This window comes from Schistocerca serialis, chromosome 6, assembly GCF_023864345.2.
Source record: "Schistocerca serialis cubense isolate TAMUIC-IGC-003099 chromosome 6, iqSchSeri2.2, whole genome shotgun sequence".
Taxonomy (NCBI): Eukaryota; Metazoa; Arthropoda; class Insecta; order Orthoptera; family Acrididae; genus Schistocerca; species Schistocerca serialis.
The window spans coordinates 653,077,659-653,097,106 of NC_064643.1; the positions used below are offsets into that span (position 1 = coordinate 653,077,659).

The window sequence follows — 19,448 nt, forward strand, 5'->3', positions numbered from 1 at the left end:
TTGGCAGTCTGCTTTCGCTTCGTTAGCTGAAAGAAGCAAACCTATAGCGTACATTTGTACATATAACACCACACCTATCTATACAAATGTACTCTGTAGGAACTCACAAAGACGGTTATCCGCTACTTCATAGTTTCTGGTGTTACTTTTAACTATCGTTTACGCATCTCCTATTGGACGACAGCACACAGCACGAACTAAATCGGTGTTGTATCGACACACAACGTTTAGTACCGATCTGGAGGTTTGTTAGCAACGACTGTACCAGTACGTATATTCCACCGTCAGAGGTATCGGAAAGGTTTGTGCTTATAACTTTCGACTCGTTCGTTTCCGTCACAGGGACCCTTACCTTAAATTTATACATTTATTCTTCTCCATCGCCCTAGAAAGGCTGTTGCATAATCACGGGATCACTCTGTATATATACAACATTCACAGGGCGGCGCCTGTAATTTTGAAGCTCTGTAGTGTCGTTGGACGACATTTCGGGCATGGGTTTCTATTCAAAATATCATGTACTCACTCCCCTCTACAATTCCTACAAGTTTGTAACGGGAATTTCCGAACACCCTGTACACTGTAGATATAGATGAAATAGGCAGGACTGAAACGCGGAGTGGCAGCATATCGCCCGACTGTTAGGCAACCCTGCACAGTACCGTACACCGCACATCAATTGTGACTACCCGTTTGATTTACTTTTTCCCCGCTACAGCAATAGTTTTGGGTCTGTGTCGAGCACTATGCCTGCGTTAGGGTACTTTTTCGCCATATTTGTTTAGTGCACCGGCGCACAATAGATGTCAGCGAGTGCTGTAATTAGCGGCACCCCGTCTTTCCTCCAGCGACAGCAGTAACGAGTATTGTGTACGTGGTTGGAAACTGCACGGTCGTCACAGTCACTGACACAGGGCATCTTGGAGCAGACGGCTGAAGGGGCAGGAGGATGGGAAGGGGAGAGGGCGCCGGCGGAACCAGACGTCGTCCTCCGGGCCAAATGAATGAACTCTAAATTTACCGCCGCGCCGCGCTGCAGTTGACGCAGTCTGCAGGAGGCAGACAGCCGAGCACGCGCATGCGCACAAAAAACGGGAGCCGCCAGGCCCAGGAATGCTGCCGTTGGCTGAGCACCGCGCCTCTGCTACGCACGTGCCAGGCGTCGGCCCCACCTGACCGCGCGGGAGTGACGTGACGTGGGGCTGACGTCGTCGTGACGGCGCTGCTGTACTGCTGTTGTACTTCGCAAGATGCAGACCGCTCGCACTTCCTTGGCTTGTGTTTGAACGCGGTGTGTCACACCTCCGCGCTCACCCTTGGGGCTACATTTACTTGCGACACAACTTTCGGGTGGTTAAACTCGAATTTCGCCAAGCGATTTTCGCTCTCGTGTTTACACGTTGAATCGATTTTGCTAACACTGTCACATATCGGTTTTCCGAACGTCAGTTGTTTTACACGAATGCTGTCTCTACATTCCTACTTGGTCAGCACGGTGAAGTGAGGTTATCAGTTACTTCTCATTTTTGTTTTATTTAATAAAGTGATACTACAATTTCTCTATGAATGTCACTGAATTCGTAAGGAAGAGGAGCAAGAGGGCGCTCAGAAAGAGATATTTAACAATTTTATCCGCGCCATTTAATTGCGCGCGAAACTACTTTGTCAGTCCCGCGTAGACCACGGACATTGTAGGAAAATGTGAGAAGCAACCGCTGATCGTACCCTAAACATATTGGAGACTAGCATTGGGTAGTAAACTTCCGAATGAGTGAAGACACACGCCATCTACACAGAATTAGCAAATGTTTGGTCAGCAGCCTTTGATTGTGTGCGAAAGCCTCGCCCACTAAAAAAGAATGGCTTTACAAATGCAAGGTTTTTGCCAAGCTGTTCAAGTGAGCTAATTCGGTAAAATATGCGTTAGCAAAAGAACTGGCAGAGAAACTGAGAAAATTTTTGTACTATGTAAAATCGCTAAGTGGGCCTAAGTCTTCCATCCAGTCACTTGTTAACCAGTCTGGTGTGGCAGTTGAAGGTAGCAAAACGAAAGCCAAAGTTTTAAAATTCACGTTCGCGACATCGTTTACGCAGGAAATCGTGCAAAAATTCCGTAGCTTGACTATCGACCGGACTATCGTATGGACGACGTAGCAATAAGCATACCTGGCGTAGAGAAACATCTGGAGTTGAAAACAAATAAGTCACATATCCGGATGGAATCCCAATTCGGTTTTTCAAAAAGCACTCTACGGCATTGGCCCCTTACTTAGCTTGTATTTATCGCGAATCTGTCGCCCAGTGCTAAGTCCCAAGCGACGGGAAAAGAAGCGTAGGTGACTTCTGTATATCAAAAGGGCAAAAGAACAGGCCCGCAAAATTACAGATCAATGTCCCTAACATCGGTTTGCTACAGAATCCTTGAGTATATTCTCAGTTCGAATATAATAAACTTTCTTGAGACTGAGAAGCTTATGTCCACGAATCAGTATGGTTTTAGAAGCCATCGATCCTGTGAAAAACAGCTTGCTTTTTACGCACATGATGTACTGCGAACAATGAATGAAGGGCAACTGGCAGATTCCAGATTTCCGGAAAGCGGTGCCTCATTGCAGGTTGTTAAAGAAGATGTGATCATATGGAATAGGTTTACAGATACGTGAGTGGCTCGAAGGCTTCTTAAGTTATAGAGTCCAGTAGGCTGTCCTCGACGCGCGAGTGTTCATCAGAGACAAGGGTATCGTTAGAAGTGCCCCAGCGAAGGGCGATAGGACCGCTATTATCCTCCATGTACATAAATGATTTGGCAGACGGGATGGGCAGCAATCTGTGCTTGTTCTCTGATGATGTTGTGGTGTACGGTAAGGTGTCGAAGTTGGCTGACTTTAGGAGGATACAAGATGACTTAGACAAAATTTATAGTTGGTATCATGAACGGCAGCTAGCTCTAAATGTAGTAAAATGTAAATTAATGCGGATGAGTAGCAAAAAAACAGTAATGTTCGAATATAGCATTAATAGTGTCATGCTTGACAACAGTCGCGTCGTTTAAATATCTGGACGTAACGTTTCAAAGCGATATGAAATGGAACGAGCATATTACTGTAGGAAAGGCGAATGGTCGACTCCTGTTTATTGGAAGAATTCTAATGAAATGTGGTTCATATGTAAAGGAGACAACATACAGGATGTTAGTGCGACCTATTCTTGATTACTGCTCCATTGTTTGGGATCCGCACCAGGTCGGATTAAAGGGAAACATCGAGGCAATTCAGAGGCGGGCTGCCCGTTTTGTAACTTGGAGCCGGTCGGAGTGGCCGAGCGGTTCTAGGCGCTTCAGTCCGGAACCGCGCGACCGCTGCGGTCGCAGGTTCGAATCCTGCCTCAGGCATGGATGTGTGTGATGTCCTTAGGTTAGTTAGGTTTAAGTAGTTCTAAGTTCTAGGAGAATGATGACCTCCGATGTTAAGTCCCATAGTGCTCAGAGCCATTTGAACCATTTTTTTTTTTCGTGTTACTTGGTGGGTTCAAACAACAGCAAGTAGCGGTCGCTCGGTTCCAGACTGTAGTGCCTAAAACCGCATGGCCACTCCGGCCGGCAACAGCAAGTACTACGGAGATTCTTCGGGAACTCAAATGGGAGTCCTTCCTTTCGAGGAACACCATTGAGAAAGTTTAGGAGAACCGGCATTTGCAGCTGACTGCAGAACGATTCTGTTGCCTCCAACACACATTGCGCTAAAGATTCGAGAAATGAGGCCTCTTACGGGGGCATGTAGACTGTCGTTTTTCCCTCGTTCTATTTGCGAGAGAAACAGGAAAGGAATCGGTACGGGATACCCTCCGCCATGCGCCGCAAGGTGGATTGCGGAGTATCGATGCAGATGTAGATTAACAACATAATGTACAATATGTTTCTCTTCAGCTGGATAAAGGAAGTGAATAACTTCCTGGTCAGAGCAATAGTCTTATTTTCCTACAGTCCGTACACACTCACTTCCGCCACATGACCAACATTTTAAAAATCAAGTAGCAAGCTGACACAGCTCAATAAAAATTGAAATGCAGCAGATCGTTTACATGGAGCGAAAATCAACTGTGGGATCTGAAACTATATTCGGAGAATTGATTATCCAATGTTTATATTGTGCAACCAGAAGCGGTTTTCAGAAATCGATTTACGGAAAACCGAATTTTACAGTCAATCTAAACATAGTATCAGACACTGCAGCGAACTTTGCCTATGCTAGTTATAACGGTGTGTGTGTGTGTGTGTGTGTGTGTGTGTGTGTGTGTGTCCAGTGGGACGGGGTGGGGAGTAAGGAGTCGTTTCAGCTATCTCCTCGTGACTCATCTGAACGTGCTTCTGAGTCATTTCTGTACTTTTCACCATCTGCATGTTATTTTTCCCAGGTGGAAACGAGAAATCACCCAGCCACAATGAAAGTGTGTGACTGGTAAACAGACGAAGCAGCCTAGCGGTTGTAGAATATGATTACGTGAAGGTAGGGAAGAGGGGACTGGTGTCCGAAAATTCCAGCGGGGACGTACGAGCTGATAAAGATGTGTTAGCTCGCTCAAAGACAGCATATAGAAACCTTGAGACCCATTTTTGAGCTTCGCCGGAACAAGTGGGTGCGTAACACTATCAGAGCGAAAAAAAACCCTAAAAGGGTTTAATGTGATTCACGACGGTTGTTTGGTTGGTTTGGGGGAAGAGACCAAACAGCGAGGTCATCGGTCTCATCGGATTTGGGAAGGACGGAGAAGGAAGTCGGCCGTGCCCTTTCAAAGGAACCATTCCGGCATTTGCCTGGAGTGATTTAGGAAAATCACGGAAAACCTAAATCAGGATGGCCGGACGCGGGATTGAACCGTCGTCCTCCCGAATGCGAGTCCAGTGTGCTAGCCACTGCGCTACCTCGCTCGGTTTCACGACGGTGACGCCACTTTCCTACGGTCTGCTGATTCGAGCGGTTTACCCTAGAAGGAAGCTGTGAAATTTCTCGCGAAAAATTGCTTCAAATCCTGGTGGACTCAGCTGGAATAAATAGTTTTTAAATGATGCTGTTCCATCGTTGGTGAATATAGCCATAACTAATGCGTAATGTACGTGACATTATTACAAGAATTTGGGAGCAGAAACTGTATCCTTACAATTTGTTGCCAACCGTATATTTCGAAATAACTTTGGACATTATTTTCACTTTCCCGGAACAGACGAGATACGTCAGAAAAGCATGAGAAGTAACGATGAAGACTCCGCACACAGCCTGCTCACAAGACTTGTGAGATGGACAGGTTTACAGTACAAGACTAAAATTCCAGTTTTCGACAAAAATAAAGAAAAAAATCGTGGAATGTTTTAAGAAAGCGTAGAGAATCTCGTTCCTACTCGTAGAGGAAGACAATTATGATCTCCTATAATCTCGATTTTTACAGGAGCTGTGGTACGAAGGTACAGAGGTTGTGCTAGCGCCATAAGTGCGTCGGAAAAATTGTTGAGTTTAAATTGACAAAACAGTTATTCCACCGAAACAAGCACTGCTAATAACTGAAAATAGCTCTGTGGTCTTATTCATCTTTTGAAATGCTTAGTCTTGGGTCCCTGTACATCTACTCTGCTTATGCAAAACAATAAACATAAATATATGCCGACAAAGAAAATGCTCTGTCATGACACGGCATTGTAGGAACACATAGGAGTCCAATATTCGGATAAAAAACGTATGCAATTAACACAGAAGATAGAAGCAAATTTAAAAATAAGTTAAATGTATTAGTTATTAGGCTCTTTTTCTACGTGTTATCTGAGTTTCTGCTGTCACAAATGACTGTTAATAACGTATGCGAGAAAAAGGGATATGAAACAAAGACGCTGTAGCAAGGGTTGAGCAAGGCAAAATGACTTTCTATAAAAATAAACAGCTACTAACCTCCAAAAATATATATGAAAACCTATGTCTGGAGCTCAGCTAAAAACTTTAATTCAAGGGATGATGGAATGGATAATGCAGAGGTACGCCTAGATGAGACCGCTACGGTCGCAGGTTCGAATCCTGCCTCGGGCATGGATTCGTGTGATGTCCTTAGGTTAGTTAGGCTTAAGTAGTTCTAAGTTCTAGGGGACTGATGACCTCAGCAGTTAAGTCTCATAGTGCTCAGAGTCATTTGAACCTGCGTAACTGTATTGCGGATGTCGTTGGCTGGGAAGCATTATATTCGCAATGGGTTATTTGCTCTCTTTCATTCGTTGTTTATTTTTGGGTATGTATCTATTCCCTTTCGATAGAAGTGCACAGCAGAACATAACTTGGCTGAAAAGAGCCGAGCTCCGTAATAGGCCGGATTTTAAACAGCTCGATTTTCACCTTTTTGCAAGAAATTTCAGCTTTGTCCCATTCTGTGCTCCACGTTTTATTTCATATAGATCCAGCGGATGTTCATAAAAAGTGAAGAGATCTGTGTCATTTTAAACGAACTAGGAAGAAATTCAGGGAGTACAACAAGGTACAGAACATATGAAATGCAAATAAATTATAAATAAACGTCTAATTCTGCTTACAAGAATGGAACGATGTAAATGGCTGTAGCGATTTCGGACAAAACTCCGTGAGTATCCAGAGACGAGTTAGCATTTCGCGCGTTAAGCTGAAGCAGAGACTCATTTTATGCGCTTTATCGCAGAATTCACTGTCTAGCCTAGGCACAACATTCTATCGATGAACTTCTAACATTGTCCCGGCTCATTTCTTTTGTCATTTAGGATCAGTAATTTTATTCGTTCCCAAATTTAATGGAAAGCTTTATCCCGCTGTTAACGTTTGTCGGCCAGTAGCAGACTTTCCCGCCTGAGCTTAAAAACAAATGCGAACGATCAGCTGAGCGCCAGCTGACGAACTTACGCCGCGCTACGTTTCCACCAATCAGATACTGCACAGCTTCAAAATACATCCCCGTCTCTTTCTCTCCCCACCACAGCACTCGCCAGTGCCATAGCATTCTAACACAGCGCTGGTACGGCGTGGAGGTGAGGAGTGTGCTTGTATTTTCGTGTATGTTTGGTTGGGGTAAGGTTTTGTACCTTTTTTATTCAAATGTGGCTCAGTAAATAACACGACGGAAGTAAGACTAACTACTTTATTAAAAATGGGATTATACTTTCATCGTTTGCATCATTACAAAAGTTACTAACGGTCGGCGTCTGCCGTGTAAGTATTTGTTTGGGAAATTATTAACACATTATTTTTTCTGTTATGCTTACGATGAGGTAGCTGGCTATAAACTAAGATTTTTGTAAATGTTATGTTTAAGAGTGCTTCTATATTAGTTCGTTTAGGCCCTTAATGCTTTCGTTGACTGTGTGTTTCTTCGTTGACAGTATTCAGGTTATTCATTAACACAGATAATCCTTCATGTAAGTTTCCAACCGTAATTGGACATTCTTTGTAAAATTAAGCAGCAGAACACTATTCATGGGTGTGAACATGTATAGTGTTTTCGCGCGCGATCCACGTATGGAGGGAAGACTTCCATTCTATCTGTGGTGCAATTTACAGGCTAATTAAGCTTTGAAATAAGTCATAGTTGGACCGGTTGTTATTTCAAGAACTTATTTTCTTTGAATATTGGCGAATATGTGATTTAACTACAAAAGTGGCTAACATTGCTTAACTTCGTCACGACAAATGGCGTTGAGCACTTGGCGCCAGAATGTGGAATGTTTATGTTAAAATTTGCTGTATGTTGAGGAGGTTGATGGGTTTTACCATATAATTCGTTAGTAAAGACAACGTATTTCTAAATGTATCGTTAATGAATGTACAAACGAATTTGGAAGCACATTTTGGCGCCCATTTTTACGGTTCGCTACTTGGGGAATTCGTGGAGGAGGATAGCTTTTTATAGCGGTAATTGGGCCTAAATAAACAAGTAAGCTTTTGTTCCGGCACAATTGTTTTTTAGAGGTATACGCTTTAGTTTGTGCTAATTCAGAAATAAAACCAGACAGTAATACGCTGTAAATGTACACCGGTAGGTAGGTGCTGCCTTAGTCGTTACAAATTGCTTTATTGGCGGTTTGATTCGTATCAATGTGTAAAAATGCATGGTATCTAGCCAGTAAGAAGAGTGCATTTTAGACCTGTAATGTCAAATATCTGCTTTTTTTATGGTAGTGATATTTGTTCTGGTTCATTCCATTCAGAAGGAACATAACACCAGTTCTCACCCAAAATCCTTAGAGGCACTTTTTCTTATTCTTTCAAGCTTTAAGAAACAACGTATGAGAATGTTATTGTTACAATATGTGGTGGTGGTGGTGGTGTATAAACTGTTGAAGACAGACTTGTAGGACTTCTGTACTGACAAATGTTAAAGCAGAATTTTTCTCAAAAATTGGTTTACACTACTGGTTTGTTAAAGACAGTTGTGTAAACTGGTTTGTATGATGCCAATGCCCAGCACTTAGTATAGGAAAACTCACTTCTTCATATTTTGACTGAATTGCAGATAGTGGAAGCCAATCTGTCCAGCTGCATCAATGAAATTGTGCTTGTTCTAAGATTAGATGGTATGTTCTGTTGGCCAACTTACTGGTGGCTCTATCCCATATGACTGTGAAAGTGTAGCTTGTGATGTGGTTTGTATGTAGGATGATTCACAAACTTCATGGTTCAAGAAAGACGGGGAAAGTAATGCTTTTGTTCTATAATAGTAATAAATTTCAGTATGTTGTGGGTGTTTTTAGTAGTAATCCACTACATGTTCCTGAAAGATTTTACAGTTTGTAAATGACACTAGTCTTAATGACAAAATTTTGTAAGTATGAGAGGAAATAGTAAATTGCCACTATCTACAAGACTAATTAACTTTACTAAGATTCTTCAGTGTGTAATGAAGTTTACCATCAATAAGTTGCTTGTCAGTAGCAAATTGTGCATTCTGTCTATGAATTGACTCTTACAATATTTTTAGTTTTTTGATAGTTGTCTTATTTCCCATCACTGCTGGAAACTCTGAATCTGTAAAAACATTTGTCCTTTCTTCAAGGGTCTTAATGATTAATAGGCTGTAAACCAATAAAATCAGGGCTGTATAGGATGCCAGAGAACCATGAAGCCTACTGCAGTTACTGCAAAACTTTCAGTGAAATACTGATCTCTTGTAATAAGAAGAAACTCATTCTTTTTTATGGTTATATGATTTAGAAATATGAAATCAGTTTTAGACTAACATTGTTGTGCAAACCAGTACAGTGTCTTTATTAATAGAGAACCACACCTAAAAACCTTGTGATGAAGACAGACCAGGACTTTACATCAGTAACATATGAAGGAATTGGCAAAAGTATGTGGTAACCCTCAGTTTTGTGAGGTTGTTTGATTTCACAGTCTGTTGTTGAGAGCATCACATGCTAGTTTGTAACAATCTGTTAGATTTATGCCACCAATGAAAACTACCAACAGTACAAATTTATCTTATTGCAGCTATGTTCTCGTCTTTAAAATTAAGCAGATACAGTGTGCAGTAACTCAAACTGCTGTTGTGGGTTAGGACTCGGTCTTCATATATAGGGTGTGGGCAAAAATTTGGAAACACAAAAGACAACACATTATCATGCTTAATATGATGGAAGAAAAGCATTGCCATTAGTTTCCACATAAATACATACTCTCTATGGCTTTCAAATGTCTTATACCATTCTTCCTGCAAAATAGTTGCAATTTTAAGTAACAATAATAGAAGTGGACAGCTGTCGCACACCCTTCTCTGCATAGACCACAAAGGTTCAGTAATATTGAGATCTGATGAGTGGTGGTAAGGGAAGATACAAAAATTCATCCTTGTGCTCACGAAGTCAGTCCTGGAGGATGCAAGCTGCGTGAACAAGGGGCAATTTTTACAACAAACATTATACCATGGGATGGGCCTGATCAGCCAGAGTGGCAACGTGATCCTTGGCAGTGACGCCATCTTGCAGACTAACCAATGTTGCCCCTGGAATACCATGATCTGGCTGCCTAAATCATCACTGAACCCGCACCGTGTTTCACTCGTGGGGCATAAACTCGGCCAGGAGTTGAAAACAGTATGAAACGAGATTCATCAAACCAAATGATAGTCTTCCCTTGCTCCATAGTCCAGGTTTTATGGCTTCAGATCAATGTTTTTGGGCATTTGCATCACTGATTAGTGGTTTTGGAATTCCAATGTGTCCTGCAACTTCCTGCATAGGGGGCTTCCTTTTTATTACCTTGGTGCTGACAGGGTTTGCAAGTGAGCCATTCAGTTTTGCAGTGACTTTTGCAGCTGACTTCTTATTTAACATCACAATCCTCTTCAATGACTGTCTTTCATGGCCACTCAACATACACTTTCATCTGTGTAGCAACTTAGCAGATGATGTTTTCTGCTTTCCCTGTGTGTGGTGGAAGTCTTTGACACAGTTCCTTGTGAATCATCAAACACTTTGGCTACATTGCTGACAAAAGCAACCACCATATGAGCACCAGAAATTTTGTACATCTTCTTAGTTCTCTTCTTTCATTGCCAGTTTCCTTATTTCACTTGCTGATGCATTTCTTTGTGTGGTGTCACCGCCAGACACCACACTTGCTAGGTGGTAGCCTTGAAATCGGCCGCGGTCCGTTAGTATATGTCGGACCCGCATGTCGCCACTATCAGTGATTGCAGACCGAGCGCAGCCACACGGCAGGTCTAGAGAGACTTCCTAGCACTCGCCCCAGTTGTATAACCACTTTGCTAGCAATGGTTCACTGACAAAATACGCTCTCATTTGCTGAGACGATAGTTAGCATAACCTTCAGCTACGTCATTTGCTACGACTTAGCATGGCGCCATTACCAGTTACTATTGATGCTGTAAAACATGTGCCGTCAAGAGCAATGTTCACCAATTATGGATTAAAGTTAAGTATTCCAGCAGCTACGTACGTTTTTTGTTAGTCTCATTTCCTTGACCTGTTCCAGACCTCACGCCAGCCTGTGAGAGCTAAAACGCGTGCCTTTCGGCTTCCTCTCATAGTGGGTTGGCTCTCTTGCCAATCCACAACACTTTGGACCATGAGAAATGGAATGATTATATGACATTGGTTGGGAGAGCATGTCTGGGGTTGTATGGCCACCTGATAAGTCTATTTTGACACTACTGTGGCAACTTGCATTTGTGAAAGTGGGATGAAATGATTAGGGCAACACACACCCAGTCCCTGAGTGAAGAAAATCTCTGGGCCGTCTGGGAATTGATGCCAGTTCTCTGCACCTTCTGCAGAATGATGGGAACTAAACATATAGATGGGCATGAAGATATCTTTGTAGTGCTGTACACTTTGCAATTACATCAATATTGTGAATTGGACACTCCAGGCACAGGAGAAATTTGTGATACATTGATCCATTGTTGGCCTCTGAAGAACAGTTTTACAGGAATGTTGAGAGAATTTTTACAGATTGTTAGTCATTGTTGTACAAACTGTTAGTCTGTTCTGCCACACTTGGTGGAACACACATAATTAACATGGCACAATTTACAATAGTAGATGGCATATAGACAGATACATACATACATACACAGAAGAGTTAACTACAGCTTTTCAGTCTTTTTTTTTTTTTTTAACTAGAAATACCTACATCAACCATGGGACAGGTGCCCTTCTTCCACAAACAAAGCAGTATCTGGGTATTGCAAATGTCATCTTAAGCCAAAATTGTGGAAATCCATGTAAGCCTTTTTATGAATATCACATTATCATGTGAATTTGTTATCCTTGTTTGCGTGGAGGGTACTTGCCTCTTCACTATCCGATTTATTTCTTGGTTTGTTTACCCCTTGTTTCAAAAATATCAACAGGATCAAGCCTATGATGCGCTGTAATTCACTCAGTAATTTCATCTTTTTCTTTTTTTCTGGACTAATGAAAACAACATTTTTCTTGTTGCCGTCTTCAGTCTACTTCGATAGAGCTCACCGCATTACTCATCCTATGCAAGTCTCTTAATCTCTGCATAACTACCAAACCACTTGAACCTGCTTGCTGTAGTGAAAAATTGGTCTTCCTCTACAGTTTCTGCCTTTCCCCTGCCCCCCCCCCCTCCCTCGTCCCCACACTTCTCTCCATAACAAATATCTATTCTTTGATGTCTCATGATTTCAAGATAGTACCCCCTCCACTGAGTAGTCTCTGCGTGGAGATCCAAAGAAGGGACTATTTTACCTCTGGAATGTTTCTCCAGCAAGGATGCTGTCATTAAGCCATCTGTAGAACTGTATGTCCTTGCAAAATATAAGAGCTGCATATAAGCTCGCTTCAGACTGTACGGTAGTACCCATACTGTAAGGCCCTGTTGACTGATGTTGCAAGACCAGATAAGTCGTCCAGACTTGACACTCTATGAAGTTTCACCAAAAGATGCTGCTGCTTTTTTTTGTACCTGGCCTCTCAGGTACCCATCGGATGTGATGGGGTCAATGGAACTTTCACATACCAGGTATCAGTTTCGACCTGTTGTGTAATTATTTATTTGAATGTAGGTTCTGATGAGAGATTGATCTGTAATGTACTGAGAGTTCTGTGTTGGGTTGAACAGTGACACCTTGTGAATTCCAGTGTGATTGCAGCTATGGTGTGATTTTTCTATAATGTTGTGCAAGCCATACTGCTGTCATGAGTCTCACGGTTATTTCACTTAAAATTAACATGGAATTGAAATATGGTGGGAATGACAGTTTCCTCACTTTTTCGATCTGTTTAAGTGTGGTCGTGTAAATTTCAGTATTCATAGCTTTAGTGGAGATGCTTTCTTCTAAAATGTTTTTGATAATAATCCGTAATGCGTACAGGGAGAAGTACCAAGAATGCAGACGAGACAATATTGAGTAATAACACTTTATTAAGACAGAGCAGAATGCAGCACAGCATGAGGTCCTAGACCAAACTGTCTATGTGGTGTCACTTGGAGGTTCTTCACTCTCCTGCAGAGCCTCAATAGTCAGCGATATCGCTAATGCTGATGTCTCCAGAAATATGTCTGTATTTTCTTCATTAGGCTAATCTGAAAAAATTTTGTTGTATTGTGCTTAATAGCTTATTAATACAAAACAGAACTAGACTATGAATTCGTAATTCATAAGTAAAATTATCTCTGGTATTTGAAATTATTATAGTTAGCTTTCTGTGCCCATGATAGAGAAGTTTAATTTCGCGTTGCAGAGTTTATTCTGTATGATTTCATTACTTAGTTTAGAAGAGGCATTTAACACTTAGTATGTGGTCCTTGCAATAACAGAAGTTTCCCTCTGTTTTTTTCTTCAGGCCAAAAATAGAATACTAACGAAGTATGAAGTTGTATATTGAATTCATAAGCTTTATTGCATGCATTCACATTTTCCGTTATGCCTGTATGTGTTTTTATATTTTTGGCCTCGTAATAAATATGCTGTCTTGTGCAGTGCAATTATAAGAGCACATACTCCATTGTGCCCTTTGATCTGTTTTCAAATAGAGATTTGAAATGTTGGTTTTTGATTTCACAAAGTATCGGCATGCTCTTGCAGTTTAGTTTGTGCCTAATTATCATTTTAACTGCTGGAAAAAGTTAGAGGCTGCTTATATTAGAGTTTTAAATGTGTCATTGTGGTGTTACGTAGCACATAAATTTCTAATTTATGATTTTTGAATTTTTTATTGCAGGAATGCTCGACTGTCCATGATAGTTCCTTTCGTAGGACCATAAAAATTAGCAACAAACTAATCCAGAATGAGGTATGTGATAACTACATTCTGTGAAACATGCTACAATTGACAGAACTACTTTGATGGAAATTAGTAATGAAGGGGACAATGATAATCACCTGTTTTACATGTGGAAGTACAAAAAAAGTTGCTAATTTGTATTTAAGTGTAGTTGAAATGGGACAAAAACCCAATGTAGTGACAGTTACATATATATTCCATAGATAGTCTCAAGCAAACACCTCTCCTACTTGCCACAGTTCATCCAGTTAACTTGATGCTTTCTCAGTTACCAAATCAAATTTTGCTTTTGCAGTTAACCTGTACAGGCTTCAGCTGCCCTAAGACGTGTTAGATCAAAATTTAACACGCCTTTTTATATAAGTCATAAATAATACCTCAGTTATTCACCCACTGCGTGTTTAAAATAAAAGAAGAAACATTAGAATTATTAGCCAGGAATTCAAATTCGCAAACCAGATCTGTCCAAACAAAATGCAAAAAAAAAGTGTAATCTTAGTTCCTCTAACGTAGTTCCTGTGAAGTATTATAGGTATGTTTGTCAAAACAGAACTAGCATTCTGTTTACTGTGGTATAATCTTTAATACAACAAGGAAAAAAGTATAAGTAAAATATTGGTTATAACTTGACCGATGTGTTATATTTAATTCTTGACTTATAATATAAATTTTTCTGATGTAGTTTATTGGAGCCTTCTGTTCTGTTGTCATACTTTTCTCCTACCTCTAGGGGGTGTTATTAAAATCAGTCCAGATGATGTTTCTGTCCAACACAATTGATGTGATTTATTTTTGTCTGTTGAGCACATTTGTTTTACAAAGTCTGTAATGAAACTTCGCAGAAAAGTGATTGAGACTGTGTGATATTGCAAATTGTACTCAATACCACGTGTCACTGAAAGAGTATGAACCTTCAATGCTCACCATTGAAACTGAAACACCATGAAGGTGTCATGCAAAAAAGTCAGATTAGTATAATGTTCACTACATGTTTGGATATAAAAATGATTGACATTTTAGTGCAGCCAGGCAAAGCAGGTAGGATTAGCTCCATCTGAATTCTGTGTATGAAGAAATATTGTATAGTGGGTTCCTTATTCAGAAATTACATTTGCATGTTTGTTGTCTGTGAGAAGACCATGTTTGCGAATATGTTGTCGAAGTGTCCAGGAGGGCGTGTGTGACCAGTGCCCAAAACAGCAGCTGTTGTACACTCAGCTGAACAGTATTGTACGGCCATATCAAATACTTTGAGTCAGGAAATGGGATTGTCTGTAGCAAGATAAGTATCTGCATGAACAGTGCGGTGATATGTGCAGCACTGTGCACTGCAACCATTGTTGTGGCATCATGATATCTTTTCGCGCAGTTTCAGCTCTCCAGTCACCATGGTTGTATCCTCGTGTGGGGACTGACAGACCAAAAGTTTTCAGATTTTGTCAGTTGTAGGAGCTCTGCACTGAGCACAATGCTGTGGGGTGCCACTGGGTGTAAACTAAAACCACCTCTAACGTAACCTGTAATTTGGCCAACGAATGTTAAAATTCTGATTTGTGAAGGATGGTGGCTGTTCACATCTTAGAATTCTCTGTGAGATAATGTGTCTAAAAGATTGCATGTTGCCCTACCTTGATACAGATGGTGTTAGTGTAGGTGTGGCCAGCATATTGGTCAGAAGCACTTTGAAGTGATTCTGTTTAAGTGTGTGCATGTACAGAGGACAGATTACCTGATGCTCTCTGGGATATTCAATTTTGAGAATCTAGGTAGTTGTTAATCTGTTAAAGACAAATACCAAATATTTTGAACTCTAAATTATTGATCATTCCATAGTTTTGATCATTCCATAGTTAACTGTAAATTACTGGTTACTTTATTGGATTTTGAGCTGGTCTTGTGCAGTGGAAACAAATCTTAATGTTCAGTGCAGGCTTGTGGTTATTATGCACAGGAAAGAGGTTCTAATGTATTGTTCAGCATATCATTGGAGTAAATTTGTTTACTTAGCTTATATCCTGAGAAGAATTCATCAATAACAGTGTTATTCTGTATTTGAGAAAGTACTAAGGCATTGTTACATTGTTTCCTACTTCTTGTGATAATTTTTAATTTACAGATGTTGTGATTGTGGGAGTTGATAAAACTGTGAATATAGTGTGTGTGTGTGTGTGTGTGTGTGTGTGTGTGTGTGTGTGTGTGTGTGTGTGCCATACTTAATGGAATAGCATGTCTATAAATGAGTGACTCCCTTGAAAACATTTCCCACTGGCAATTAAGCTCTAGATGTGTCCTAGTATGATAGGGCAAGCTGCAAAATAAATGTTTCCTGGGCCAGGTCATTATAAAAGGCAATGCTTATTTGTTTATACTCTTTAATATTGTGAAATGTTGCTTTTACAAAGCACAGCAACCACTGTAAATGAAAGATGATAAATAGTCAGCTTTTGGAATCAGGTATTCTTACACTTGATGAAAGAACATTACTATAGATAATGAGTCTCGCTTCATTATGTTTTTTGATCATATCTCAAAGCTGAGAAAGGTATCAGAGCTTGATGAAAGCAACAAAAGTGCTTGTTTGACTGTCTTCTTTCTTAATGGGATTCTGTGTGATTACACATAATCAGTTTTTGTACTTTTGGTTTCATGGCTGATAAGAGCTTATTAAAACAGAGGTCCTAATTATTGGCACAACTCTTAATTGATGCTCTGTTTACAATTAGAAGATACATGCTTTTTCCTATTTAGTAAGATTGTATTAGATTATATATTTGACATCATCTTGGTTTTGCCATTCCTCTCATTAATGAAATTGTGAAAGTGGATGTGCATGTGGAGGTAAGTTAACTAGTTTTTGGGTAATAGGCTGGGATATACTATATTTAGGCAGGTGACTGAAATTGCGGAGAAGTCAAAATATTAGGTTTTGTAATACACTAATGTAGTTAAGCAACTGTAGAAATGTCAAATTATTTTGCAGCTGCCACTCCACACGTCGCCCATCGTTACTGAAACGGAAGAGGACTCGTTCAGAAGATGAGGTAAATTTCTGGTATATCTTTCCTGTCAGTAACAAAGCGAATTGACTTCTTATGAACATTGTATTTCTCTTCTTTTCCCAGGATGTGGATAATGCAAAACCACTTTCATCAGGAACTAGTTTGGTGGAAGAGGTAAATACATAATGTCTGTTCAGGCATAATACGTATTAAGTTAACAAAGAATGTAGCATGCTCTTTATAGTAAGTAGAGTACAAAATAGGCAAAGTTCTTTAAAATAAATTTTTTGAAAGTGAAAAGGTTCTTATTTTGAAGGCAGAAGAGTGTGAAAACTGATAAGGGTGTTATTCTTTATTCTTAGTGATATTTTTTTTCCCCTGTGGTGAAAGTATTGTCAGTCAAAACATTTTCATGATACATACCAACCAAAATTGCATTCATTTAAACGATAAGTTATCCTTTACCATAACAAGGTTATATGATCTCAGATCCAATAAATGGTTATAATACTATATTTAAGTATGAGCCACAATAACTTCAGTGCTTCCTTGAAAAAGTTGTGTGATGATTACCTTTATCACAAAAGTAACAACTCAATTTAGTGAAGTGCTTTGCTGTTTGAAGGCACTATACTCATATGTGTGCAACTGCATTAACATTGTGCCAGTAACAATTATTAATGACCTCAGAGATATATGTTGCGAAATAGTGCATGTGAATTTATACATCTGAGAACCAAAACACAAGTATTAAGAAAAAAAAAAGTAAGATGCTGGGTGAAATGAGCTAACGAAAATGGAATGTTGTCATTAACAGAAAATATTGCCAGTTGAGGCAGAATTTTATCCTTTACTGTATTTATAACTTTTTAATTTGTTGTGATTTATGCAGATCCTATTTTGTGAATTTTATGTAAATTTTACAAGCGTAATAGTCCATTCGTATTTCACTTGAAAGACTGGAATAAACAACCTGTTGGATTTTCAGCAAGGCCTGAACCATTGATTCGAATAGTTTGATAAACTTTATCGTCAAGAGTAAGAAATTTTAAACATTTTTAAATTCTCTTGTTACCTTAACAAATAGGAATTCATTCTTGTCAAGTGTGTGAAAGTCGACTAGGTTTTGAGTTAGCCTAAGATTTGATAAAAGCTGGATATCACAGTAATTTATACAGATTTGGGTGTTGTGTAGTCCTAGTGTACATTTTCTGTGCACTTTATTAAAATTCCTCTTCATATTGCTTCCTGTAATCCATGATTGTGCTATAGTTAGTAATAAATTGGTGTTAGATTTTATGGGGAATGTTGGGAAACTGTTCTGAATTTGTGGAAAACATAGCTGTACACCTTTTGGCTTCCAAATGTAATTTGTGAATTATTAGTTGGAGTTCATACTTTTCCTTATAAATAAAATTTATCATTGAAATCGTACACATGGAATTAAATGGTACATTCTTTCCACAGAAATGCAAGACGCCAGAAGAGAACTACTTACTGAGCCCTGAAAGTATTGATACGTGCCCTGGATCGGTGCTGAGCAATCAGCGTACGCCCTTAAGTGGCCATGAAACAGATCCAGAGCATAAGTGAGTAATTATGGATTTACGTAAACAATTTAAATGTTATCCATGTATGAATTCATCATATTTATGTATGTTGTGCATGATAATGATCAGTTGTTAGGAAAGAAAATTTGGCAACTTCATGTGTAATTTGAGATTCTTGTTTGTAAATATTTTTGCATTACTTTGAGAGATTCTGTGCTTGCTTTTTCACTATTCATGCTTGATACCTTTTGAGGTATCGGGAGGCATACATGTTAAATATGTTTAAGATTGTATTACAGTGTGTGTGTGTGTGTGTGTGTGTGTGTGTGTGTGTGTGGTTACAAGTCATTAAACACTTTGTTATATTGTGGGAGTGTCACAGTTAATGTGTGAAAGGACAACTGAATAATGCTTAACAAAGTAAAGCTGCTCACTATAAACTGACAGAACACAGGATAGAGAGGAGGCTGGTTAAATTTTAGTGATCGTACTCTGATTGTTTTCAACATTTTCTCTGAATCTCACTAGTTATTAACTGTAGCATAGTAAATTGCCTGTGTACTATTACCAATCCTTGTCATGCTCAGTTAATGGACTCGTGCCCTGAACCCTTTAAAGAATAACTTTAAGCTACAACAATCAAGTTTTGAATTTTGCATGCAATTTTACTTAAACAGAATTTGGAGAGTTTGATAGTATTTAGTAGTCGTAATAGTTGATGGTATGTTACACTGCCTGTCTTAGCTAAACATGTTTGTCCTTAACTGACTCGAGAATCTTTCTCTCTTCAACTTTGTTTTTGTTTGTTGGATTGTGGAAAAGTGTTTGAACAACTCACTCAAATGTCTGAACTGTGGTGAACAAAAAGTTTTACTGAGGTAATATCCAGAACATTTATTACAGCAATATGATGCAAATGGCTGAACTGTACACATTTCATACTAATTACATCCATTAAGAATGAGCTTCCGTACTGGCAAGCCGTGGTCTCCCTCTAAAATATTCTCCTCCCTCCCCACTTTATTACCAAGTTGACTATTCTCTGATGATGGCTCAGGATGCGATCTCTTCTGGTAAAGTTGGGAAAAATTTCTTTTTGTCCAGTATGACTCAGTAAGTCCTAAC

General features: G+C 39.7%; 1 protein-coding gene across 5 annotated transcripts in view; it reads left to right on the forward strand.

Moving 5' to 3' along the window:
- Window positions 1-19,448, forward strand: part of LOC126484409 (G1/S-specific cyclin-E) — a 141,664-nt gene that overhangs the window by 90,863 nt on the left and 31,353 nt on the right. The window contains exons 1-5 of one of the 5 annotated variants that reach the window (XM_050107912.1): window positions 6,974-7,030; window positions 13,712-13,783; window positions 16,755-16,815; window positions 16,897-16,947; window positions 18,241-18,362. In XM_050107912.1, coding sequence (XP_049963869.1) covers window positions 13,779-13,783; window positions 16,755-16,815; window positions 16,897-16,947; window positions 18,241-18,362 — 239 coding nt within the window. In that variant the 5' untranslated portion in view covers window positions 6,974-7,030; window positions 13,712-13,778. The other 4 variants (XM_050107910.1, XM_050107913.1, XM_050107911.1 and 1 more) reach the window with 4 other exon arrangements.